Here is a 27546-nt window from a genome sequence, read left to right as displayed (position 1 = left end):
AATAATAATAATAATAATAATAATAATAATAATAAAGAATTTTATTTATCATGCACTTTACATTTGTAAAACAAATCTCAAAGTGCTACAATGGAATTTAAAAACAACAGTGACAATTAAAAGTAACAGATACAGGCTAAATCAATAAAAACACTCATACTTTTGCACGTCATAAAATACAACAAAGAACAGTAAAATCATTCAAACGCTTTCACAAACAAAAACGTTTTTAAGCAAGATTTAAATAAGTCCACCGACTGTGGCGCCCTCAGGTGGGCAGGTAGGGCATTCCACAGTCGGGGTGCTGCAGCCTGAAAAGCCCTGTCCCCCATGGAACACAGTTTGGTTTTGGGGACCTTTAGCAAGTTGATGTCGGCGGAGCGGAGGCGTCTGGTTGGGTCGTGTGGGGAGAGAAGTTCTTTTAGGTACACTGGTGCACTACCATAGACACACTGATGGGTCAGGAGGCAGATTTTGTATTCCAGCCTGAACCTTATCGGGAGCCAGTGAAGGTTATGGAGAATGGGAGTGATATGGTGTCTTTTTGGCACCCTCATCAGGATCCTGGCAGCACAGTTTTGGATCGACTGAAGCCGTTGTAGGCTTCTTCCAGAGATCCCGATGAGGAGTGCATTGCTGTAGTAGTCCGAGCGCTCGGGGTGGTGACACCTAAACAAGGAAAGTGGCTGCAGAAGATCCCAGGAACAGCATCTGAATCCCCAGTCCAGAAGAGAGCAGTCCTATGAACAGCTAACACACTGCACAGAGCCTCCTACTCCCAGACCCCTGGTAGAGGACCTCCAACTCAAAGTGCTTGTTAGGACTTGCTGTATCTCATTATCTTTAGACTTTTTCAGTCACTCGGAGCTTCTTTAAGGAATAAACCACTATTGATACACAAATCGACGTCTCATTATTATTTCTAATGGAAACATCTATTTTATTTAGTTGTTGATCTGGTTTATAAAGTCGCTCATTCTCAGGATTAAAGTTTATTTCCCAAAGACACTACGTCACTTCCGGAACGTCACCAATGACACGTATTCAAAATGGCGGCTGCAGGAATGGTAAGTGGAGAGCGAAGTCTTTTTCCTTCTAAGTCCACATTTCTCTCTCTCTGTGAGCGGAGTGAGTCACGCGATGCGGCGTGGAGGTGGCGGAGCGTGGGTCCAGGCCGGTCCCTGAGCCGCCCGGTGGTCTGAACCGGGTCAAGCCGCGCCGCTTTGAGACTGTTGACGCTCCGGCTAACAGAGTTAGCATGCTAACCGAGTTAGCAGCGGAGCCTCCGGGCGGCTGTGGCCGGAAGAGATGTGCGCTCGAGCGGCGGCTCGTCCGGGCTGCTGTGACCGGAAGAGCCGTCCGTGTGAGCCGCTCCGTGGCGACTCACCGGGAGGGCTGCGGCTGTCACCCCAGGTCTGTGACGCGGTGCCTGGCGGAGCCTGCAAGCCGCCGCGCCCCGGCTGTCGGGCTGTCACCCCGGGCTCACCCAGGAGGAGACTCCGGATGTAGCTGCAGCTGAGAGCCGGGTCCCGGAGTCATCCGGTCCCGTGAACATGTGAGCGTGACAGCACGGCACCGCAGTGATCTCTACCCGGGTACTTTTGTTTTATTTACCTCCAGGAGATCACTGATGGAGTTTAGACTGAGAGCCATGCCCGGTAACTTCCTACTCCTGGCCACCAACACAATGCAAGCACCTGTTACCGATTTACTGGCTTTATGTCGATTCATCCGTTTCTTTATTACCCGGATCACACAAATGGTTAGTGGCGTGAAAAGGGACCATACTTTTATTGTGTCAGTGGTGTTCCTGGTTTAATAATCCCTGAAGGAATATGGTAAATAGTATTTCATTATAGGATCTGGAAGAGATCAGCAACACAGGCTGTGTCACAATCACTAGAGGAGAGGAGAGACTTCACACTGATCAGTGCGATCAGGATCAGGTTACTGGATAGTCCCAGAGGCAGCTTTGTTTCACAATGAGGTGATTATATCTCAGTCCACTCTTTGAACGCAAACAGGGGTTGAGAGTATCCTGATGCTGCAGTTGGTGTGCTCGTGGAGATTCAATGTGAACGCCAAAAAGACGCGGTTAAGTCAAAGAAACATCTCTGAATAATTTCAAAGTACTAAATAATATTCTGAATGACTGAGGCGTGTCCTCTAATCAGCATTTTCTCTCTTCTGGCACTTTTAAATCAACCACAGGTAAAACACAGTGCTGCATGTGAAAAAAACCATGAGTCTGATTTAAAGTGGTGACAGTGAACAAATTCTGAATTTCCATCCACTGCTTCCCATTTTACCATCAGATTGTATCAAAACCAAACGTCCCCCTACTGACTCACCAACAGCAGGAAATGAATGGTGTCTTTTAAAGAGTTGTTAAATGGACCAGTGTCCTGGCTGAGAACGGACCATTTCAACTAATGAGAATTCCCGTTTTGTTTCACTCTTTGCCGTATTGCGTGCGACTTGCTGGATTTTAGGTTTTGTTTTTGACACAAGACTAAAAGGCATCGGTGTCAGATATTGACAAAAATGTTAAAAAACACGTTTCTCTGGGAACAGCCTCAACAAGAAGTTTTAGTGAGGGTAAACTGGGGAAAAGGTCAACGAGACAAAGTGAGACACTTGGACAGTTTGTAAAGAAATGTTTACAATGAGGCGATGTTCTTAACCATGGTTCCTGTGGCAGTGGAGCATTGATCATGCACTGGAAGTCAAACGTTCAGAAAATATCACATCTCATCTTAGTAATTATTCCCTATAGACTGTAAGTTGATTTTCTTTATATATGTAAGATTTATTCCAGGTCTTCTTAGCATATCGTTCTTGTACATAATGGGTAGAAATAGCTTAAAAATCTTCAGCTTCGGGGGGATGTGGTCTTGAGGACCCCCAGGATTTTCCAGCTGGGATCAGCTTTTCCGGTTGCCATGTCTGTGCTGGACATAAATATCAAATCTAAATTAATAATATAAAACCTCCTCAGCGTGTGTAACATGAGCTACAGTCTGTGTGTTGTACCAGGACTGAGGAAAGACATTAACTGCATTTATTTCAGTAATTTTCACCGTTTTGAGCTCTGGAACAAAGATGGAAATAACACTGTTCTCTCAGATTGGGAGATCAGGTCGACATAATTAAGACATAATCAAGATTATGTTGATGTGAGTTTAGAGGCACTAGAAGTAACATCCCGCTCCGATAGCGGATCAATCCCATCATGCTTTGCAAAGTGATGTGCCACATCCAGCTTCACCTGAAAATATCACAGCTGGATTTGTTTGATCAAAGACCGTCGTGAGACAGGTTAGTTTTACCCTGCTGATGATGTGTTGTTGCAATAGTAATCCTGCTGAATTACTCTGCAGGATTACTATTGCAACAACGCATCATCAGCAGGGTAAAACTAACCTGTCTCACAACGGTCTAATCCCAGCTCACGTTCCCTATTAGTGGGTGAACAATCCAACGCTTGGTGAATTCTGCTTCACAATGATAGGAAGAGCCGACATCGAAGGACCTGGAACATCAGAGAAGCGTTGTCCTTGTTTAAACTCTGATTATTCAAAGACTTTGTAGACTATAAGTTGATGTTTGTCACCGAAGCCTCACACCCATAAATATCTCACAGACGTCATCACCGTTGACCCAGGCTCGAAAACATGATTCCAATGAGTGTTTACGTGGACTCCATACAAACGATCAGAGCTGACCGCCACTCTTGATCATACTTTTTTCCTGAATGGACCCAACGGATCAGAATCTCTCCAGAGACATGTTCCCCTTCCCTTAAGGCTGTCTTTCTTGATGTTTGTGTCCACGTAGAAGCTTGAACGTGACTGCTTGTCACCTGTATTATCAGGAAATAAGAGGCTCAGGAAGTGTTTTAGATTTTATTCATTTCAGATTTTACATATCAGGTTTTCCTTAAAGTTCTTTGAATATAAAGATTTTCAGGAAGTACCCTAAGCTTTTATCAGAAGTTGATGTCCTGGACTTTAGTGTTTTGATTAAAAGCTGTGTCTGCGTCAAATGACCAGGCGAATCTTTACCGTGAGGACGAGTTAGGACACGACAGATGATGATCGGGAGCAGCAGCTCACCAATACTGTGTGAAGTGCTGCTTTTTGACGCAGGAATATAGAGGGATGAAGAAAAGCTAACCACAGGAATGACAATTTAACAGTGGAAACAATTCAAACTTCACAACGCGGATGTCTGTAATTACACCTGTAGACACAGCTGGTTGTGTGTACAGGCGACGTGCTGAACAGGCTCTGCAGAGGAAACAGCCTCGTTCAGTCGCCTCAGTGTAGCTGACCGTTAGCAGGCTGTCAGCGTCGGGCTGTCCTGCTCATACGTTTGTATGTAAAGGTCAATTAACTCTGGTAAGGAAAACTTGTTTTCATAATAAAGTGTTCATCTACTACTTCACCACTTTGTGCATGTGCAGAAAACGCAGCTTTTCTGAATGTTTTTTTTCCCACAGTTCCAAGTTTCCAGCAGTCACATCTGTTGTTCTCACAAGTATGAAAGTTTTATGAGGAATTGGCTTTTATTTGGTGCTGTGTCCCTCCTAATTCAGGCTCTTTTTGTTAATAGGGCTGTACTGTCTCAGTCATAACATCTGTTAGAGGTTCATTATTTAGCGGCTTGGAACTAGTCGTGTGACGGCGTACTGAAACGACTGTATCACAGCGTGAAGGCATGAAGTCTCCGGTGAGACACGGTATTAATGAAGCCAGTGCTGGAGGCTTGACGGACAGAGGCGGGAGCTGTCTGCAGTGTGAGTGCACTCGTCTGTGTCGTGTTGACGTGTGTGACGTGTGTGTTTCAGGAGAGGTGGTGGGCCGCCCTGATGCTGCTGTCCTCAGTGCCCGTGGTCCCGACCTTCTACGTTCCTGGAGTCGCTCCGAAGAACTTCCGTGAAGGTGAAACTGTAGATATTAAGGTAAGACCAAGACATCTTGAACCAGCGTCATGGTGTAGCAGGGTTGCTGTTTTTTGTCTTGCATAGTTTGGCTTAAGTGTTTACTGCACAGCGATCATAGGCTTCCGTCATCAATGGCTGACTCTGAGTGTGTGAGTGCTCATTTGTCAGCCCGCTCTTTGTGTGATGGACGTGTGTTTGGCTGGTTTCAGGCGGTGAAGCTCACCAGCTCCCGGACTCAGCTGCCCTACGAATACTACTCCATACCGTACTGCAAGCCGGGCGACGTCGTCTACAAGGGCGAGAACCTGGGTGAGTGGGGGGCAGCCGGGGGTGCAGGGCCTGCCGGGGGTGCAGCGGGTTAACTGGGCTGCGTTTGGTTCCTTGTAGGCGAGGTGCTGCGGGGAGACCGGATTGTAAATACACCGTACAACGTGGCCATGAACAAGGAGAAGAAATGCGAGATCGTCTGCAGCAAGAAAAAGCTGAGCATCAAAGAGAGCAAGCTGGTGGCTGAGAGAATCCAGGAGGAGTATTATGTTCACCTGTGAGCATCATTTCTGACTTCCACACTGGAGTCTGGTTCTCCTCTGTCTATTGAACCTTCAGATCTTCAGCTTTGATCTCTTTACTCACACTTCAGCTGTTCTAACTGCGACTGTGTCCTTTCAGCATCGCAGATAACCTCCCAGTGGCCACCAGGTTAGAGTATTACCCCAGCAGGGAGGCGGCGGCGGAGGAGGAGCAGAAGAAGGACATCGTGAAGGACGTCCAGTTTGAGCACGGCTACAGGCTGGGCTTTGTGGACAACAATAAGGTCAGCGCTGTTCCGCCACCCTCCAGTTACAATAGCAAGAGAGCACAGACGCTCTGCGGTTGTTTCTGGCTGTAATCTTCACTCCGGAGTCAGGAGTCTGTATTTTAATCTCATAGTTTGTTGCTGATTATTCGTGGTATTTGGAGCCAATATTCATTTGCAGTTAAAGTGAAGATACTGGCATCAAAACGATGAATAATGCAAACTCCAACACTTTGTTTACACACACTGCTCTGTAGCCATCCCCTCAGCCTGCTTCCCTGCAATAAAACTAACTGAATTTCACCCCTCCCATCGATCGCTCTCAGTACAGCAGTCAAGTTGCACTAGTTAATCCTTTTTTTCTACAATCAGTATCTCCAAAAACAAAGCTGTGAAGCCTTAAATCTGCAGAGAATGACTGAAATGGCCTTTATTCCTGAACACTGCCTGGTGTTTCAAACAGAAAGTCTGACAGTACCGCTGTTGTTTTGCTTCCTCTTGTTCCTCTGGTAGTTTTACCTTCACAACCACCTGTCCTTCATCCTCTACTTCCACCGGGAGAAACTGGAGGAGGGAGACGTCCACGACTACAGGGTGGTGCGATTCGAGGTCATCCCGCAGAGTGTGAAAGTAGAAGGTCGGTGTCATGATGCTTCAGGCCTCTGGGCCTCCATCGCCGCCTCTGTTCCCGCCCTCTTGGCTTTGGCTCCAGCACTTCAGCGTTCATTCATTCCTCCTCACACCCGCAGCTCCAGCTAAAGCTCTTCATGCACAGGCCGTCATTCTCTGTGTTGTTTCTTCTCAGACCTGAAGGCTGTGGAAAAAGACGGAACCTGCACCCTGCCCGAGGCCAGCGGCTCCGCCGCCCAGGAGATCGACCCCAGCAAGGAGAACGAGGTGCTCTTCACCTACTCGGTGCGCTGGGAGGTGAGTGACGCACAGCCGGCACGACAGACACCCACCGAGCTCTGATTGGCTGGAAATCTAAAGCTCCGGAACAAGTTCCAGTTCAGAGTGTAAAGCCGTGTGTGTGAGAGAGCTTGTTGTTGCCGGTGTGCAGGAGAGCGAGGTGAAGTGGGCGTCCCGCTGGGACACGTACCTGACCATGAGCGACGTCCAGATCCACTGGTTCTCCATCGTCAACTCCGTGGTGGTGGTCTTCTTCCTGTCAGGTGCGTCCTCCGGCTCAGAATGTCTCCGCCTTCCTCCGCCGTGGAGCTCAGACGGCGCCGTGCGTTCTGGACCAGAGCTGCGTTGAGACGGCAGAAACTGACCAGGAATCGAGAAACCTGCTGGGAACACAACGCCGCTCTTCATGCTTCAGTCTGACTGAAAGCTTGTGTGCGATCACAGTCCGGTCCTCATGAGCTTCACTCACCAATACACAGTGTCAGCGCTGGCGCCACCTGGTGGATTTACAGTCAGAGCTTTTCTCTACGTGGTGAGCTTGATTACCGTGTAGTCCTGAGGCTTCAGGCTGCAGTGAGAACAGAATCCCTTCCCGTTCCTCCCAGACCAGCACAGCTCCCTCTGCTGGCGGTGGACGGAGGTGAATGGCATTTTATTCTTGCTGAAAACATTTTATTCACATCAACTAAAACAAATCCAAAACATGAAACTGAGGGGAATCAGGCAAAGCGAAAGCTGTGTGTCTGTATCCTATAAGAAAGTGTTTGAGTTTCAGCTTTGCAGCAGAAACATCTGGAATTCCCAGAACATCTGCTTTGCTGCAGGAGCTTTCTGTTGTGTGGTGGCAGAACTGGTTTCACCAGCCTGCAGAAACCCTGCAGGTCTAACTGGACGGACGGAAGGCGCCTGCCTGACTGTCGGGGTGTGTTCACACGGCGTCGGGCCTTCTGCTGTGGATCCATCAGTCTGATAGAAACACCGGACGGCTCAGACAGTAACGATCTGTTTCTAAGAGATCATCAGAGAATACGACGACGTGCGCTCTCCTCACAGAAACTACATTAGATGTAGCTTTTTAATCTGACGTGTTCAGCATGACGGGATCCTGATGAAATGGAAGGATCGGCGCGAGTAGAGAGGTCATGTGAGGTGAACGTAGGCTCACAAACCGATTTGATGTTGTGGCTTCGACGTTCATACAGTCACTGCTCAGCACCACAGTAACGTGAGCTGGTTATTGATCACCATTCATTTGTAATTTTTGGTGTTATTCTTTTTAATGTCTTGTGTTATCTCAGTTAGGGCGAATGTAATAAAAACACTTTAAAGAAATCAGGAGCACAGAGCGACCGCTGTGTGTTTAACAGTGAAACTATGCCGAGCTGCTCCGGTATTTCCTGGTGACGGTTTCATGAGTCCTCCTGTCTCTGAGGCCCTCTCGATGCCAGGAGCTGAATATTCAGCCTCCAGTATGACGTCGTCTGTTTCCAGTCCTGAATTCTTATGTTTTAAAAGTCTTGTGAGTTATTTCCTGGTTTTATAACGTTTCCTCTGACTGCAGTTGTTGTAAATACACGACAAGCTGCTGTCAGTGAATGAAACGTCCATGACGATGTTAACACAGACGATGTTACTCGTGTTTATACTGCTGTGTCTTAGGGGGGCCTGATATGAGCATTAAGAATTATCTCAGTATTTTTTCTTAATTTGATAATGATAATCTTAGTTAATGTAAGTAATGCAAGTAATCTTCTTCTTGCTGACCAGGACGTTCATGGATGGACTGAATGTTTCAGAACGGCGGTTTACCTTCTTTAAACATGCATTCAAGAGACTGAAACTCCAAATTAGAGACATGAACTTGAGGAAACATCCAGGCCGTCTCTCCTCTGAGAGAAATTGTGCAGCAAAGAATGATCCAAGAACTCTGGTGGTTTAAAAAGTGCTTTACCTCCTGCTCCACAGACTAGCAAAAACCCATTTAGGCTGAATTGTGAAAAGCCAGCAGCAGCCTGGTGTTAATGTTTAATCACCAGCCTATTACACAAACTGACCCTGAGTCACGGATATGTGAAATGCAGAGTAAATTATATTTAAAAATTCTCTAATATTAAATAACGTAAAAATTCTCATCATCAAAACATCATTTACTGTGCACTGCTTTTCAAAAGGAGTGTAGCTTATCCTTAAGAGTGCAGCTTTTAAAAACAGTTAAAATGTTAAATAGTTGCTCATTTATTGATCCTCCTCCGCCTCCTGATGTTCAGACTCTGAGTTTTGTGTCATGAAGAGTCGTGGTTAACTCGAACTTTATCCCTGGACCTGACGCTGTTTCCATCAGCTGACCGCCGCCTCCTCTCTCCCAGGTATTCTGAGTATGATCATCATCAGGACCCTGAGGAAGGACATCGCCAACTACAACCGAGAGGACGACCTGGTGAGGACGGAGTGCTGAGCGGCTCCGATCGCTCCGGCTGGCCTCAGAACAGCAGGAAGCAGCTGCCGGTTTGACGCCCACCACTGTGTTCTTCTGCCCTGTAACAGGAGGACACCATGGAGGAGTCCGGCTGGAAGAACGTCCACGGGGACGTCTTCAGGCCCCCCCAGTATCCCATGATCCTCAGCTCCCTGCTGGGCTCCGGGATCCAGCTCTTCTGCATGGTCCTCATCGTCATCTGTGAGTCTGCTGTCAGAGAAGGGTTATTTCTGAAATCCAGTCGGACATGGATCCAGTTTGAGACACAAACGGTGTGTGTGTGTGCGTGTGTGTGTGTGTGTGTTCAGTCGTGGCCATGCTGGGCATGCTGTCTCCGTCCAGCAGAGGAGCTCTGATGACCACCGCCTGCTTCCTCTTCATGTTCATGGGGTAGGCGTCTCCTCTGTATGCGAGGCAGAGTAACGTCAGGAGGATCGTGTTTGTTTCCGCCTTCGTACAGAAACCTGCTTCTTTATAGAGAGCGAGCGAGCGAGCCAGGTAACAGTCGGTGTAACTCTGTCTGTGTGTACGTCTCCCCTGCAGTGTGTTTGGCGGTTACTTCGCCGGCCGGCTGTACCGCACGCTGAAGGGCCAGCGCTGGAAGAAGGGAGCGTTCTACGTGAGTGATGGCCTCTACAGAGGACCGGTGTGTGGGAACGGCGAGCTGACGCTGTGACCTTCCCTTGCAGACCGCCACGCTGTATCCCGCCGTGGTGTTTGGGATCTGCTTCATCCTCAACTGCTTCATCTGGGGGGAGCACTCGTCCGGCGCCGTGAGTAACGCTCCGACGCTCACTCCTGTTGTTAAAGAGGAACGCATGGCGGAGCAGGAGCAGCAAACAGTGAAGAGGAGGCACCAGAATCGTGTGTGTGTGTGTGTGTGTGTGTGAGTGCAGGTTCCCTTCACCACCATGCTGGCCCTGCTGTGCATGTGGTTCGGGATCTCCATGCCCCTGGTCTACCTGGGCTACTACTTCGGCTTCCGCAAGCAGCCGTACGACAACCCGGTGCGGACCAACCAGATCCCCCGGCAGGTCCCGGAGCAGCGCTGGTACATGAACAAGTTCGTGGGGTAAGGCCGCCGAACCGCCATGTCCGAACCGCCGCGGCCCGAGGCGTCTGACCCGGAGCTGCTGTGCTTCTCTCCAGGATCCTGATGGCGGGGATCCTTCCCTTCGGAGCCATGTTCATCGAGCTCTTCTTCATCTTCAGCGTGAGTAAAGAGTAAAGATGACCTCCTGCTGAGACGCAGCGTGAAGCGCATGTGGAAGTCACTGTGTGTGTGTGTGTGTGTGTGTGTGTGTGTGTGTGTGTGTGTGTGTGTGTGTGTGTGTGTGTGTGTGTGTGTGTGTGTGTGTGTGTGTGTCGCCACCTACAGGCCATCTGGGAGAATCAGTTCTACTACCTGTTCGGCTTCCTCTTCCTGGTCTTCATCATCCTGGTGGTGTCCTGCTCCCAGATCAGCATCGTCATGGTCTACTTCCAGCTGTGTGCAGAGGTGAGCCGCGAGCCCGGGCTGGTCTGGGATCAGTCCCGATCATGAGCTGAGCTGAGCGTGTGTTGTCGCCCGCCGTCAGGACTACCGCTGGTGGTGGAGAACCTTCCTGGTCTCCGGAGGCTCCGCCTTCTACGTCCTGGTTTACGCCGTCTTCTACTTTGTCAACAAGGTGAGTAAAGGTGGCGAGTTGCCACAGCGACCGGCTTGATATCGAACCAGCTGATGGAATATCAGAGTGATCAGCTGTATTAACCAGGTGTGTGTGTGTGTGTGTGTGTGTGTGTGTGTGTGTGTGCGTCAGCTGGACATCGTGGAGTTCATCCCCTCCCTGCTGTACTTCGGCTACACCGCCCTCATGGTGCTGTCCTTCTGGCTGCTGACGGGGACGATCGGCTTCTACGCCGCCTACATGTTCATCAGGAAAATCTACGCGGCGGTGAAGATCGACTGAGCGGCCGCTCCGCCGCTCTCCTTCCTCACTTTTTTTGTTTTTGTTTTGTTTTTGTTTAGTTCTTTTTTTAAACTGTGTATTTTTATCCACGTCCGACAAACACTGACCTGCGCGCAGAGAGCGCCGCCTGCTGGCGGAGGACGGACGGGACGGCGGCGGCTCCTCCTCTTTTTGTTCCCCTCAGAGACTCGGAGGCAGCGGCGCCCCTCTGCCTCGTCACCCCGCGCGCACACACACACACACACACACACACACACACACACACACACACACACACACGCGCGCGCACACGGCGGGCCGAAGCTTCCTGCACGCCCCCTGCTCTGTGTCGCCGTCTCTGCAGGACTCTGCTCCTGTGTGTCTGTCCTGGCTCGTCTCTCCTGTGTGTGGGCTGATGGGAAGGCTCGGGGCGTCTGCCGGTGGTCGTGGGGTTTGTTGTCTGGGACCGATGCGGGGATGGAAATCATTTCGGGGAGTTCTACATTGTATCACCAGAAAAAGAAAAAAAGAAAAAAAAAAAGGTTAAATTAAATGTTCTATTATTTTTTACTCTACTTGTACGTTCCCTGTCGTTCTGAGCTCGCCGCTCTTCCCCCCCCAACGCCGTCAGTGTAGCCTGAGCAGCGCTGCAGCCTGCTGAACTATGCAGTACTGGAGAGAGAGAAAGCGAGCGAGCGAGGGCTCTCCGATACATCCAGCTGAGATCGCCCCGTCACGCGGGGGGTCAGAGGTCAACCCCCCCCCGCTTCATTAAAAACAATCAGCCGATCGACACCGCTGGGTTCACACGAGCAGCACCAGTTCGATTTGTATCATGATTCCGGTGTGGAAGGACTTCTGTGCACGGCTCCGGTTCACGTGCACGGCCAGAGCTCACGGATAAGATTGATACCACAGAGCGGCAAACTGACCCGCCTCCAACTGGAGACTCCTCCCGCCGCCACGCCGCCCGAAAACCTCTCCTCCGAAAGAAAACGATGGCCGAGGTTTTTCTACGTCTGTGTGAACGTTGTGGTTTTATGAGTTACTGTTTTGTTTTTTGATTTTCTTGATCAGATGTGTCTCTGTGGTTCATTGCTGTTTGCTTTTTTTTTCCTAAATGTAATCTGAAACGACGGCATGAGTCCACTGCATGTTCTCACTAGAGTAGACGGCTGGAATCAGTCATGTTTATTGTGACCGGCTGCCAGCAGCAGCTGTTTATCGAATGTATATATGAGCGGCTGTGCTAAGCTAGCTCCCCTCTAGCGGTAGCGTTTGCGTTCCATCCAGACATGTGCTAACTGAGCTACGCTGCTACGTACCAGTAGCTTTATATGAACTTTAGTGCCTTTTTGCTAACTGCGCTAACCAGCTGCTAGTAACGACTTTCTCTTAAAAACCATACAGACATTGTGGGACGAGCGAACCGTCTAATTGTAGAATCACTTTACATTCAGACAGAAGACATGGCCATCTTGAAATAGCGTATACTTAAATGAACAGGTTGGTTTACAGAACAAAAACTGTTCCTTGTTTCACCGTCAACTAAATGCTAGTTGGAGCTTCTTCCCTTCTGTTATTAGTAGTTAAAATAACTTATTTATTTGAACGAGATCATTTATGCTAAAATAGGTTAGCTTGCTGCTAAAAACAGCTGAATTCAGCAGGTGCGTCTTGGCTTGCTGCTTATCACACTTTGAGTTTGTTCATGTGAAAACATTGTTTATGCTGAACTTAGAACTAACTCTACACACATTAGCTTCTTACTTCATGTTTTTAGACATGAAATCGGTTTTGTGTAAGTTGCTAGCTGCTTGTGTTCCTATGCTAAGCTAAACAGCTGCTAGGAGGACACAACAGAACCAGGCTCTGACTTTATGCTAGCTTTAGCCTCCGCTAGTTGTAACTTCTCTGTTCCATTCCGAGTTCACCGGCCGACCCTCCCAGCTTTCCCGATGACGGGAGTCGGTGGGTTTATCCTGTGGTATCAATCTTTTCTTCTAACTCTTGTCAAAAGGGCTCTTCAGTGGCGGGAAATGCTAACGTGGAGCCTCCCAGACCGAGCAGGCATCAGCATCAGGCGGCAACCAGAACGGGAACGCTCAGTATTTGACGGTGGAAGTCCTCGCTCCCAGCATGCAGTGCGCTCTCCGAGACCTCCATGTAAATATTTAAGCAGTCTTGCTCGCGCAGACAGGTGGTTTCGGCGCCACTTGATGCACCCGGTGGTTTTTGCACAGAAGGAGGCGCCTGGATGGATCCTGATTCTCCAGTGACAGACTGGCCCTCCTGTTTCCTCCTCTTTTCCTCTTCGCCATCAGAGAGCAACACGGGCCCGGGTCCACGGCGCCCCAGAACACCGGATCGAGCAGACGCCTGGAGACGGACTCTCGCCTCTCCTGCTGCTGAGGAGCACAGTGCCGGGGAGATTTTTTTTACAGACTCGGGAGAGGCCCGAGTTCAGTGCGACGGAGGCTTTTCCCAGTGTACATAGAAGAGGAAAAACCACGGCTTTGTATTTGTTGCGTTGTCGCTGTCCGTGGCGCTCTCTGTGATGAATCCAGTCGTCGTTTTAGCCAAAAGCATGACGCTCATAATGACTCTCGGAAACAAACTTGTTACTGCTACTTTTCTCTCGGTTCCTTTTACAGAATGTTCAATTACAAAATGTACAATGATCAATAAAAGTGACGAGCAGTTGAATTTCAAAGGTAGCTTCCGTTGTGTTGCCTGAGAGAAGTCAATATGGAGCAGAGCCTGGACGGACAGGTGTGTCCCCCCCGTCCTCCAGCTCCTCTGTGGGACCCCGAGCCGATCCAGCCACCAGTCGGCCTCAGCTGGAAACCACACGTCTTCTCAGGCAGTGACTCCCGGCCTGCCGGTGAAGCGTCCAGCATGTGGCGAGCGGCGCCGCCGCCTCCGGCTCTGCCACAGAGAGAACCCGACCACACCGGGGTTTCTATTCCTGCGCTACGGCACAGTTGGCATCTCTTAAGTGTGTGTGTGTGTGTGAGGGTCTGCAGGGCCGGCCAAAGTATAGGTTGAGCTGAGCGCTGCTATAATTAGGCCGGTCCTGACACTCGGCGGTGTGTGAGCGGCGTCACCCCAGCAGCACCTCCCCAGTCCTGTTGATCCTGCAAACCCATTCTCCCCGAAAAACCCCACAGGCTCACGCAGACCTGCACTGCTCTGCACATGAAATCTGAGTCAGCTGGTGTCTTTTCTGAGTGTGTGACGGCAGACTGGGAGACAGTCGGGCGGCTGGATCCTGTCCTGGGGGTTGTGGGTGGAGACGCTGGCGTTCTCCGCCGGTTCCTTCCAGCCTTTGATGGTTTGTTTTGACCAAACTGAACATTGTGTTGCACGTTTAGGACCTGGTAGCACAAAGATCAAACGGTGATATTCCAGTGGATTTGGGCTTTTACAGGGTGTCGAGAGTCAATTGCAGTAATTGTGATTAAAGGTGCTGTAGGCAGGATTTAGCTAGTCAATGCTAATTTTTCAGTGTTTTCTTTGGATTAAATGTTAGAGTATCCATTGATAATCCTTTAGGAGTGTAGAATAATTGCACTACCGCGAGGGCGCAGCGTTTCCATCTGTCTCTGTTCTGAGCTGAAAAGGAATCTCGACAGCTCCAGGTATCTTTGACCAATCAGAAGAGCCCCTGAGGCTCTAACTGTGATTGGTCGAGGGGCGTTTGTCGCACGTTCTTGTGGGAGGGGCTTAACTTGCGTAAGGGCATGATGTCAGAGAAAACAGGACAGGATTGGCTGTGCTGGGTTTCAAATCGCCATCTTAGATGGGTCAAATCGCCATCTTACTTAGGTCACCCTAAGCAAGATGGCGGAGATGCTGAATCCTGCCTACAGTACCTTTAATTATTTTGCTTTGTCTTGGGGCTTTTTCCAGTGTGAAAGCTGTATTTTTAACAGAGACATTGTATTAATTTGGTCTACATGGTGCTTTATTTTGAAAGAAAATCCAACATGGTCCAGCAGGAGATTCTTTCTGTGTTTGATTCCCGATCAAGACGCTCTGGTCAGAAATCAGCCGCTGCAGGAAGACGCCATGCTCAAACTTCTACAATGACTTTAAATTCAACTTTTCAGCTGACTGTGTGGACGGATGGATGCTTTAGGTTATGGACTGAAAACTACCTTCAAATGCAAAACAACAGAATTTAATAAATTTAATTATTTAAATCGGAACTATGGAAATCATGCAATTAATGGTGATTAAAAGAAAAGAATCTTGTGTGAGAGAGTCTTTCTGCCTCCTACTCTGAGAGGATTCAGGCTGTGTGAGCGGGGGAGGAAGAGAAGGCACAGAGGGTATGAAACCGCTGGTTCGTCTTTTAATCATTTCAACATAACACATGACAACTCAAAGATACACTGTACTGTACAATAAGTCAATAGTTCTGTTGTTGTGTTCATCATCTCTTTGGATCAACCAATATACAAATCTGTCACTTTTACATTGCAGCAACTGATTGCATGTGAGATATGTAACAAAAAAAAAAAAAAAAAAAAGAAAAGAAAAAAAAAAAGCAAGACTTCCACTGTCTTCCTGGTTTGGAGAACTCTCCCTGTAGTCGATAAACTGTGAGCGAATAGTCGATTTCACCTTATCGTGTTCCAGAGGCGACTGCGATAAAATATGTCTCTATGTCACTAAACAAGATACACAAAGAGGTTGGAATGCAAGACTTAAGCTAGAAATATAGAAAACTACACGTGGATGTCGTCTGCAGCAGACAGAGAGAGAGAGTTCCTCAAATCCCATCAGCTTTTCTCAGCTTTCCACTGATGAACGCATTCCCTTAAGATGAGTGTGTGAGAGTGTGTGTGTGTGTGTGTGTGTGTGTGTGTGTGTGTGTGTGGGTGTGTGTGTGTGTGTGTGTGTTGTGTGTGTGTGTGTGTGTGTGTGTGTGTGTGTGTGTGAGTGAGAGTGTGCTGCACCTCCTAGTAAAGAGAGGAGAGGATAAGTGCATCCCTAGCAGGTGCAGGTCGAGGTAATGAGCCGAGGCCGAGACGGCAGCAGGTCCGCCGTGGGGTCAGGGGTCAGGGGTCAGGGACAGGGTCGGTCCGCCGGCAGAAGCCCACCGCTGAAGGGAAACACGACTCACAGCGTCTCTGCAGCTGCAGTCAGGACCGTAAAGGCAGTCAGTCCGGATTCAGAGGTAGTCTAGACTAGAACCACTGCAGGTCTGACTGAGGAAGGGAGTCCCGTTTAATTTAGCGAGGCAGGAGTCTCTTTCCAATACGTCACAGAGATCAAAACACAGACGCACTCAATACATGATACATGCCTATCATATCTTATCATTTATATTAAGAGAAACATTTTAAAAAATCGGCATCATTAAACATTTTTGTTTGTTTTTTTAATAAAATTGCAAGAAACAAATTTGTTAATTGTTTTAAAAATGAATTTGAAGCTGATTTTATAGGAAAATATAGAAAACATGTTGGAATTCAGAGTTTGGATGGTGCTCCCAGTGAGAACAGTCAGAATGTGGTGCGGTCATGACAAAAGACGTCTTAATTACAAGAGTTCAATTTAGAGTTCTGAGGGTAAAAAATGAGTTTAAGGAGAAAGAAGTTGTGATTTCAGCTCAGATTTTGAAACTTTTCATCATTTTCTCATTAGTCTGTCATCGACGTTTTGCTTTCACTGGATTATTCTGAGGATTTGATGAGAGAAATCTTCTCTCTGTCACGTCAGGAAGCTTTCCCTGCAGATCCTGAAGTCCGGCCCTCTCTCTCTGTCTTCACTGTTCAGCGATGGGCTTCTGTATATTAATCCATATTATTGACCGAAAACAGCCTGAAAAACACTTTTCCCTCAGTCCAGGAGAGAAGTGTTGATCGCCGACCCGCCGCCGCTCTGGCCTCGGCCACAGTGTGATTAAACTCATGAGAGAAGGCAGACTCGGTTACCCAAAAACAAAAAACTCTGAAAGGAGAAGGGCAAAAGGGCTCTTATGATATTAGTTAAAGGTATATCAAAAATACTGTTATTCTTTTGGAGAAGAGAAATACACAAAGGTCTACACATCAAACTAATGGCACATACATGTACAGGATCAATACAAAATTAAAAACATATGAACATATAAGCTGAAATTTAAAAGAAAAAAAAATACTCTTTTTTTTAAAGGTTGAAAGTGCTAGAATTCAGATTAGCTCACAGAAACCCGGGGAGGACAAACTCAATGCATGCCAAAAGCTTTTCCTACACTTCTTTTCTTTTTAATTCTTATTTCTTTTAGGATTTAAAGGAAAATTTGTTACAAAAATATAAAATGCTCATTTTGATTGCTACAAATTTTGGCTTGAGCCAAACTTTATTCTTTTCTTTTCTTCAAAACTACTTTTTTAAGCTCATATTAAAAATGGAATCTGAATCTCAGGAGACATTTATTTCAAGGTGCAGCGTGGAACACTGTGTTTTCCTGAATGAAGAGAACGTCGTCCTGGCGCTTTAGTTCTGACTGCATCTGTTCTGGAGAGCATCCAACTGTTAGTGCTGCTCTGAATGTTCTAGAACCTTCTGTTGTCTGCATCACGGTGACAGTTTCTCTTCCTGGAGACATGTTTCTTGCTCTGTCAGTCACACCCAGCAGTTCTTCTGTTGGACTGTAGCAGCTTTCTGTGGTCACACAGTGACATCTGGTGGTCACAGATAGGTTACGCAGCTTTGTGTTAATATTCAAATTATATGAATAGTGAAACAATTCAAAAAGGTACAACTTATATTCTGTAGAATAGCTGAACAGGAAAGTGTGATGACTTTAATCTTCCACACTGCACCTTTAAAATGAAAATTAAAATCTGTCTGCGATTCAGAAGCAGTGAGATAAAATCTCACCAATAGGAGACAATTGTTTCGTTACCTCAAGAAAACTTTTTTTTTTGTCATAATTTTCTCGCCTTCTTTTTTTTCTTTTAGTAAATTAAATTCTCAAAAAGGTGCCGACAGCTAATTTATTTAAGATCAAACCGCGGTTCGATCATTTTTACACCAGTCACCATCAAAATAGTGACTTTCCAGGGGGGAGACTATCACCTGCCAGATGCGCTCAAAACTTGGTTTTCTGCCATTTGGGCCTTTTAGCGGTCGGGTTAAACAGTCAAACTGCGTCCAAATTGTCGGCTGCTCCGACCTCCCATCCGAGCGGAGGGGGTCCGGGCAGGGCGGGGGGGGGGGGCTATCAGCTGCTCATCGTCAGGTTTCACATCCTACAGTATAGTCAGAATATTTATCATAATAATAAAAAAAATATATATCGGAGGTTAACACTCGTAGCATTTTGTAACAAGCAATTGTGCAAAAACGTAGTTTCTTCTCCCAAGGTTTTGGTAAGAAAAATAAAAACAAACAAAAAAAATGAGGTGATGTGTTGTGTTGTTTTTTTTTTTTTTTTCTCGAGGTCCTGTTTTATACAAACAGAAAAAAAAAATAATATATCATACGACAACAAATAAAACAAATATATGACTCTGGGCGACCCGTGGGGCGGCGCGCACGGCGCCCCCTGCTGCCTTGAATGTCAAAGCTCTGTGGGGGCGGGGGGGCGGCGTGGCGCCGGCGTCCAGGGATCGCCGCTTCTCATTTTCAGACCCTTTTTCCTTTGACTCTACGAAGCAGCTGGAGGAGGAGGAGGAGGAGCAGAGGGAACAGGAAACGTTCCTCAGAGAACGTCTGAAATGTTCTAGTGGTCTACAGTCGTCGTCGGCAACCGTAGCTATAAGCAGCAATACGTCTTGTACTTTTCATCACTATGTGCTAGGCTTGTCCTGTTTTTTCACTTTTTTTGTTGTTTTACTTTCACTTGACTCTGGTTCGGGGCTCGAGGCGGCCGGAGGGACCTTCCAGCCCCGGGCAGGTGTGTCTGCAGGTCGTGCTAACATTTAGATCGTTTCCCCAAAACGGTGAATTTTTAAAAAGCAGCTTTCAGAGACCGCTGCTGTTCACGTGTCAGCAAAACGGTTGTTTCAGGTCGTTACGTCTCAAACCCGAGTTTTTCAAATCACTCTGGAAGAAAGCTGGAAGCAGCTTGAATCCAAAATGGAGAACTTTTGAAGCAGTAGTTTTCCAGAACGCTGTAACTTTAGCATGATGCTGTAACGTTAGCATGACGCTGTAACGTCAGCATGACGCTGTAACGTCAGCATGACGCTGTAACGTTAGCATGACGCTGCAGACACCAGAAGCTACATTACAGTGACCAGATTATAACCAGGTCCGGTTTCCTGCATGTATGGGTCAAAAAGAGCAACGTGATCCACATTTAGGTCAGGAGAAACACACAGTGCCTCCTCTGAAGCACCGATCTGCAGTTTGACTAGCTGTGGAAAACGTGGACAACCAGCGGGACGTGGATCTAGCATCTAATCTAACATCAGCAAATTAGTATAGATCAAAATATGTGATAAAAACAAAGTCTTAAAGTTAGATCTCAAATAAGTAGGATTTTTGGTTTTTTTATGTTCTAGCTTTCTGCATTAACAGAAGATAAAAAGTTGCTGTACCTTGTTAGGGTGACTTTAAGAGTCTGTTAATGGTTAAAAATCAATAAATATGAGAAGTAAAGCGATCTCCTTTGAGCTTCCTTCTTTCAGTTCACTGCTGTTAAACACAGGAGGCGTGCTGTAATCAGAAAGAGGCACGGCGGAGGGATCATCAAGGCTTCAGGCTGCCTCACGGCCACGTTCACTCAGAGACAGGTCTTAATTTATCCGTGTCTCCTGATGCAGGAAAATCAGTTTTTAGAGTGAATGTGTTGAACAGCCTATTATTACTGAGGAGTAACACAAAACTTTTTGAATCAATCTGAATATCAGCGTTGTGTTTTGGACAGCACGTTGTGTCTGTGTTGACTTCCTGAACGAGCAGAAAACCGGGACGTGGTGCATTCTGGTCACTGTGAATGGCAGCTAGCTGTCCAGGTTTGAAACAAAAACGGGGGCATCCCTACAGATTGAAGGCTTCCCTCCGGATATGGAAGGGCCCCCCCCGAGGAAGAGTGTCCCTCCAACGTTGAGGCTTAGGTTAACTTTGGGCTGAGGTTTTTCGTAGGCTGGTGGTGAAGGGTTAGAACACCAGAGAAATGCAGAACCGCTGAGATCGAAGCGAAATCAGACCGAATTTCACCCAAACTCAGGGCTTCTATAGACATACAGGCATCCATACTGTAAAAAGAATAACAGTCTAACACTTATCGACCTGCATCCCTGTGACACGATCTAGCTCTAGTTCAAATCCTAATCCACGGCGAGCCACTAACAGCCCTCTATAAATACTTCCCATCCACAGTTCTGATTCCGCTACACTAACTCAAGTACACGTAAAGACTGAGTATGACAGAGAAAGCTTGAGGGAAAAAGCTAATACTTCATCCATTTGTTCGATCAAAAAAAAGAGAAAGAAATGCAAGATACACACAAATGTAAACCTGCCAGACATCAAAAAAACATCATCACTTAGTTTTAATACGTCTAACTAAAATACACCTTACTGAGATGAAAGCAATTATAATATTCTTCTCTTGAGATATTTCGTACACTGCAATAACATTCTTTAACGCATTTTTCCTCATCGTTCACTGTGTTTCTTTTGTTCTTGTTTGTCGTCATTCACATATGTCAGGGTTCATCATTACCATGATGATGCATCTTTTTGAAAGAGCGCCTAAAAAATGTGTCTGTGTTCAAAAAAATAAAGATTTGTTTTCTTTTCTAATAGATATGCTGGGGGGGCCGATGGGAGGGAGGAAGGTCTTCTTTCTGAAGAGTCTCCGGCAGTGGCGAGCGGGGAGAAGACAGACGGTCAAGTGCCTTCTGCTAACAAAAAGTGCTTCTCTTGAGGGACTTGAGCGCACGTTTCCTTTTTTTTTTTCCTCATTTTTTTTCATCCTCTAAACGAGCTTTGAATCTCGTGAGCTGGTCTGAAGCGAGCTGACGTCTCTAAGAGCGCGTCAGCTGCCGTTACCTCTCTTTTTCTTTTTTTCTTCTTTGAAGAGCACTTTTTTCCGAGGCTCGGGGTTTAGCGGCTTTCGGCGGCGCCACCCGGAGGAGAGCGTCGAGGGTTCTCCGTCCGCTGACCGCCGTCCGGGGTTTAGGTTATTAAGCGCGGGTGGTTCAAAATTCAAGATGAGACACATTCTACCAAGTTCTTACATTTGGAAAAGAAAAAAAACAAAAACAAAGTAAAAACAAAATATTCACTTCAAACTATATTTTTTTCTGGGTCACAACAAGACAGATAATCTTCACTAAAAGTAATCTTTGATTTTTTTTTTTTCTTTTAATTATTATTCCTTTTATAAGTATGCAGTACCACGCCTTTTGGCCTACTGATCCTGCCCTCTATACTACTAGATAGGGTATGGAAGGGGGATAAAACGGGAAATAAATGTCAATTTAAAAAGAAACATGGGTTAATATATCAATATAACTATATGATAACAAAAAAAAAGCCCAAATAAAAGCTGCTTTAACGTTTTCTCTCACCTTTTTTCCTTTTTTGCTCAAAGGGGTTTACCTTCTTTTTAAGGCTCAATCAAAAGCTTTTTGTGCACACTTTCATTTAAGGCTTCTACGTGTTCATTTCCTTTAATGCTATTTCTCCAGCTTATCGATCCGGCGCCGTGGAGGAGGCCCGGCCGCCCAGCGCCCACGCCGGGCCGGGCGGAGGCGCCCTCACTGGAAGGCCTGGTGGAAGCGAGGCAGTGTGGTGGTATTAAGGCTGGAGCTGAACACTGGTGGGAGCGGGTGCAGGGGTCCGAGGCCCAGACCCCCACTGGAGCTTTGCGGCTCCTGAGGTTGCGGTTGCAAAGAGGTAAGAGGTGCCGTGACGACGGCGGTGGCGTGGGGCTCGGTGGCGTGGAGAGACGAGGAAGACGAGGAGGAGGAGGAGGAGGTCGAGGAGGAGGTCGCGGATGAGGTGTAGCCCATCACCAGCCCTCCAGTGCTCATGGGGGCGCTGTAGGGGGGCAGATTGAGGGGCAGGAACCCCAGAAGATGGGAGAAGTCCATGTTAGCAGCGCACAGAGACTCAGCGATCACCACGGGGCTCTTGGACAGGAGGGGATCCCCGAAAAGCTCGTCGGCCAGGCCCGAGGTGGGCTCCAGTCCGTCCTTGGGCGGCGAGGCAGCAGCATGGGGCTCCGCGGAAGGAACCGGGCCTGGCAAACCACTCTGCAGATCCATGAGGAAGCTGTCCATCTCCACTTTCAACGGCTTGTCCAGCAGGTATGAGGTAGATCCCAGCTGGTACTTGGGGGCAGGCTGGGGCTGGTGCTGCTGCTGGGGAGCCGGAGGCTGGTGGTGGGGGGGCAGAGGGGGGGAATGGTGGTGGTGGTGATGGTGGTGATGGTGATGGTGGTGGTGGGAGTGTGGGTGAAGGGATGCCGGGGACTCCATGTGGCATCCCATGCCCATAGCTGCAGACAGAGGGCCAGGCATGAGGGGCGGGTGCGGGTGGCCCACCCCGGAATTCGACATGGCCTGGAGGTGATGGGGGTTGTACATGCCCATCGGGAAGGGGGCTCCGCTGGGAAATGGTTTGCCCATCATCGGATCTTTGTTGGGCCCCATGCTGCACATCATGGGGCTGAGCTCCTCCTTGACGGCGCAGGGCGGCGACCCCGTGGCCAAGAGGCCCAGCATGTCCGGAGGCTCCGTCTTGATCTTCAGCAGCTCCTGCGAGTGGCTCTTCTTCACGTGGCGCGTCAGATGGTCTTTCCTGCCGAAGCGCTGCGCGCAGTACTGGCACAGGAAGTCCTTTCGCCCGGTGTGGACAACCATGTGCCGCCTCACGTCTTTCCGAGTGTAGAAACGACGGTCGCAGTGGTCGCACGGGTGTTTCTTCTCCTTGGCGCCGCCGGAGGACTTCCCCGAGTGGCTCTTGAGGTGCTCCAGGAGAACGGGCGTGCTCTCGTAGCTCTGCATGCACACTTTGCAGGTGAGGTCCCCGGCGGTGGCAGAGTGCATGGCCACATGGCGCTTGTATCCCAGCTTGGTGTTGTAGTGCTTCCCACACTCCTCACACTTGAAGGCCTCCTTGTTCGGGTCGTGAGTCTGCAGGTGATTTTTCAGGTGGTCTTTGCGGTGGAACATTTTCTCACAGAACGAGCACTGATGGGTCTTCTGTGGAGAGTGTGTGGCCATATGCCTGCAGAGACCAACAGATTGGGAATAAGACAGGGCTTCAGGGTCAGGCACACATATGAAGCTTACAAATAACCTCTCACTTCAAACCCCCGCCCCCCTTTGACAATCTCACAGGTTCTCCTTGTGGGTCTGCACTTTGTGTCGGTACCTGAAGAGTTTGTATTTGGAGCTGAAGGCCTTGGGACAGTGTGGCTGTGAGCAGTGGAAGGGCTTCTCTCCTGTGTGGCTCAAGGCGTGGAGCCGGAGCTTCTCCTGGGAGGCGAACAGCGCCCCGCACACCAGACACTCGCTGCCGCCGGCTCTCCCGACCTCCCCTCCCTCCTCTTCCCTCTCCCGGTCTCGCTCTCTCCCCCTCTCTCGCTCTCGCTCTCTCTCTGTCCGTGGCAGCGGGGCGGCACACCCAAACAGCTTGGCGGCAGTCCGTCGTCCCTCTTCCTCCGGCTTCAGTGCGGTAATACGGTGTGAGGCATCGGCGGCAGCAGCTGCCATGGCAGCCCTAGAGTGCCGCTGCCATGAAAGATTCGCTCGTGGCTCCCCTGCCTCGCAGGCTCAACGTGGGAAGGCGGCGGGGTTCGTGGCAGGGCGAGCTGACGGCTCACGGGAAGGCCTGAGGGTCTCGCTGCAGCATCAAGGGTCGCACGAATCTGAAGGGAGACAAGACGCTTTAAGACCAGCGGTTTTCTGCAGCGCCAGACCGACTGGTCTCAACAAGCAGCGGTACCTGTTCGTCAAAGCTTCTCCAGTCGCCGAATCTTCTCTCCTCTCTCGCCTTCTCTGCTCCTCACCCAGTCCCAACAGCTATGGTTGGTGGTGAGTGGGAAATACTGCTCTGCATCTTTACCGCTCTGAGGAGAGAGCACAAAACCAAGGTAAGCCACAAAGACGTGCATGAAGTCCTACAGTCCTACGGCAAAACGCGTTCGGGCAGACGAACAGTCCAAACTGGTCCTGAACACCCCCAAAGGCCTGTTGCTTTCTACTCAGAGACAGATCAAGCCTCGTCTCCAGTCACCAGAGGGTGCCCAAAAATGTGCCTGCACAGGTCGAACATGCCAATGGAAACCAGAATGTGACACTTTGGTTGTGGGACTGTCAGCATTTGGCTTCACTGGAAGGTTTTGGGTAATCAGAGGTGTTCGAGGTGATCCACGTCTCTGTTTAGAGACAATCTGTGTGAGGAGAAAAAAACCCCCACTGTGGAGCCACTGACATGGATAAAGGTGACGTTCCACTGGAGGGAGCTGTAGGTCAAGCTGCTTTGATGACAGGCGCTTCCAAAGATTAGCACAAGCGCAACACAACTGTTCAGTGAATGAGGGTTCACAGGCCGCAGCACAATAACAGGACAATACCTCGGTGTGTGTGCGGCAACATGTGAAGGCCCGGCGCAATTATGCAGCCTCGTCTTTTATCAGGTGCGTCTGCAGAAGACAGAGCAGTGCACAAAGGCCAGCTTTGTAGGTGTGTGTGTGTGTGTGTGTGTGTGTGTGTGTGTGTGTGTGTGTGTGTGTGTGTGTGTGTGTGTGTGTGTGTACAGGTATGTACTCGAACTGGATGTGTTCTGCTGTAATCCTTGGGAAAACAGAAGCGCACACACAGAACAAGCCTCAAGGGTAGTGAGGGCTGTGGTGGGAGGGGGTGGGGGGTGGGGGGGTGGAAAGTGTTTACGCCACAAGCCCGGGCTTCCTAAAACCAGCGCTACCTGTCACCATGAGTTCACTGAATTCTTGACAATGACGGCAAAAACAGACGCGAGCCTTGAAGTTAAAGCGCAGGGAGAAAAACAGGGAACCTCCTGACCCCGACCACACCGGCTTCTGCTGCTCACAGACCGCATGAACCCTCCTCTCTCTCCTTCTCTCTCTCCCTCTCTCTCTGCCTCTCTTGCCTGCATTCCCTTATTTATCCTCTGTGACCTGCGTGACCCCCACCCCCCACCCCACCCCCCCCCCCCCTGTTTGCTAACACACCGGCTAAGTCCAAGGTTGAGCGGACGCGCACTCCGAGCGCCGCGCACATGAACCCCGGGCATGGCCGACACATGTGGGCGTGCACGTGGCGAAGTGCACAAACACGCACGCCTCGAACGTCTCCCCTCTGTGGGAGAGGTCAGCCAGTTCAAGAAGACAGCAGAAGAGCCACGACCTGCGTCAGGGACGCCGCAGTGCCACAAAACCTGGGACGGATCCATCTTTTACCAAAATAAAGGTCAAGCCAGGTGAACGTGAATGAAGCTTGATGCAGGAGGATTTTGAAAAGTTTGGGAACATGAGGCGAAAAGATGATGTTCGTAAAATCCACAATGTGAGTGTTGATATGCAGACTGACAAAATCAAGAATATTAGAAAAGAAGAAGAAAAGAACAGCAAATGTGAATAAAATCCAAGAGAAGAGCGATCCCTGTTACTTATTAGCACAAATCTGAAAACAAACACACTGACGTCGTCTGCATACATGCTTCTCAAATCAGCTGTGATCTCATGTAGATGGAAACTTGAACTGTCGTCCCTGTTGGGGGAGAAAATCTCCACATTCTGATACGTTTTCAATGCTTTGTTTCATCATTACTGATGTTTAAAAATCTATGAATATTTTCTTGATGATTTCAGCGTGTTAAACCATCCAACGAGAGACAGCCGGCGAATCAAGGCGCCACTTTCCTGAAGTTCGTAAAGTAACCCAAGACTGAGTGAAACGCGTCACACAGAGACGCCGCGGCCGTGAGGAGCTAACGGCTAACTCTGGAGCAAGCACCACAAACAGCTCGTCCCCGCGCCTCCGTGCATTTCCAGGTTGTTGGTGCGATTCCTCCCTTACATTGAGCACGCATGCGGAGTGTGTGTGAGAGAGCGTACATGTGTGTTTACAGTGGTGGTTAAGAGGAGCTGACAGCTGTGGCGTTGTGTGGTGGTCATCACCCGGCGGGGGGGGAGCAGGGGGGTGACACCCGTCCCATTGAACATCCTCAGGGAGCCCGGCTCTATTGTACAGCTCACCCCACATCGCACATTCCAGGCCTGAACCATGCCGTGTCGCCACCGCCCTGCCTCTCCTCTGCAGTGCACACCACATCTCACACACTCTCTCACACACACACACACACACACACACACACACACAGTCGTGGGACAATGAAGAGAATCCATATTGTCAAGTTGGAGGAATAAAGCCAACCGGAGGCTGATGCGCCGTGACGAGCCTTGTGCGCCACACATGGACGCCGTGAGGCCCGAACGCGCCTGCGGGCCAGCCGCTCACTCCCATGATGCCGCTCACCTCCACTCAAGCATCTCTCAGTTCCCAGCCTGAAGGTGGCAGCACGTCCCGGCGGGGTCCGGCCCGCCCGGGAATCTAACCGTCACCTGACCCGCCGGCCGGCTGCAGGGTCAGTGTGAACGAACACGTCTGACCGGCGTGAGGAGCGGCGTCAGCTGAACCTCTTCCTCCTCCAGTGTGTGTGTGTGTGTGTGTGTGAGATCCGGTGACCCGGCTGGATCTGGCGGTGAAGACGTCACTTCACTGGACGTGCACGGTGGCGAGGAGCCAGCGGGCCGTGTGCAGAGTTCAGCAGAGAGCCTCGGCTGATCCCTGAGGCCGCCTGACCCAAAGGAAGCGGCTCGGCCGTCAACCGTCACCGAGCCGGTTCAACATATCACCCTGAGCACAACCCTGCTCAGATTCACTCACGAAATAAACACTTCAAGTTCAGGAGGTAAGAAACTCTGGATTGGTAGTCTCACTGTGAGACCAATATCACAAGAAAACCGTCTTTCCTACGATAAATCAGATTTGAATCAGTGCTTGTGGTTGTAGAAATGATCCTGAAGCTTCTTCTCCGTCTCTGTGTGACAGAAGCTGAAGTTCTGTGTCTCACGTTTCAGAACTTTTTATGTGAAAACATTTAGAGACGTTAAGATCCCTCCATCGAGTGTTTCGTCACATTGTGCCCTCTGCCTTCAGGAAACACAGATCTCAACCACACACCACACACACACACACACACACACACACACACACACACACGCACACACACACGCTTTAAATCCCTTTCAAGCCAGATAATGAGCGTGTACTTGCTGTTGGTGTCAGCGGCGGCTCGCTCAGGTAACCGGTCCCGGGGCTTCCCAGAAGATGGAGAGCGGGGTGTTTTTCTGCGAATGCCTGGCGGTTCCCAGCAGACGGCTTTGTAAACGAGTCCTTCATGTATTTGCTGAAGCTCGATCAGAGCGGCGGCGGCGCGTCCTCGGTGTTTACCCTGCTACTCCCACGCAGAACACCGGCTCGCTTCCACACCACTGACAACATGCAAA

At 49.0% G+C, this 27546-nt stretch overlaps 2 protein-coding genes across 4 annotated transcripts in view; one reads left to right on the top strand and one right to left on the bottom strand.

Annotated features, from left to right (window-relative positions):
• Nucleotides 1-1026: 1026 nt before the first annotated feature.
• tm9sf4 (transmembrane 9 superfamily protein member 4) lies at nt 1027-13760 on the top strand. 2 transcript variants are annotated; one of them, XR_003933661.1, is made up of 19 exons: nt 1027-1067; nt 4850-4963; nt 5155-5254; nt 5333-5489; nt 5615-5759; nt 6255-6378; nt 6547-6668; nt 6802-6913; nt 9017-9087; nt 9195-9327; nt 9435-9516; nt 9670-9745; nt 9816-9899; nt 10023-10198; nt 10276-10339; nt 10505-10624; nt 10704-10793; nt 10926-13220; nt 13298-13760. XR_003933661.1 is itself a non-coding variant. In XM_030118111.1 (18 exons), exons 1-18 carry the CDS (start codon nt 1050-1052, stop codon nt 11073-11075), a joined length of 1938 nt encoding a protein of 645 aa, XP_029973971.1. In that variant the 5' UTR covers nt 1027-1049; the 3' UTR covers nt 11076-13760. The 2 variants fall into 2 exon arrangements, 1 of the variants encoding a protein (XP_029973971.1); XM_030118111.1 differs by having other exon boundaries at nt 10926-13760.
• Nucleotides 13761-15389: 1629 nt separating this feature from the next.
• The window catches only part of plagl2 (pleiomorphic adenoma gene-like 2), a 49918-nt gene continuing 37761 nt past the window's right edge, over nt 15390-27546 (bottom strand). For both annotated transcript variants that reach the window (XM_030118114.1, XM_030118113.1), the window contains exons 2-4: nt 23958-24081; nt 23385-23880; nt 15390-23237 (exon numbers count right to left, since the gene is read on the bottom strand). In XM_030118114.1, coding sequence (XP_029973974.1) covers nt 21764-23237; nt 23385-23725 — 1815 coding nt within the window. In that variant the 5' untranslated portion in view covers nt 23726-23880; nt 23958-24081 and the 3' untranslated portion in view covers nt 15390-21763. The remainder of the gene's footprint in view (nt 23238-23384; nt 23881-23957; nt 24082-27546) is intronic.

Source organism: Salarias fasciatus, chromosome 20, assembly GCF_902148845.1.
Source record: "Salarias fasciatus chromosome 20, fSalaFa1.1, whole genome shotgun sequence".
Classification (NCBI taxonomy): domain Eukaryota; kingdom Metazoa; phylum Chordata; class Actinopteri; order Blenniiformes; family Blenniidae; genus Salarias; species Salarias fasciatus.
Note: the sequence above shows the minus strand (reverse complement) of the source record. Positions and strands in the feature narration are given on the sequence as shown.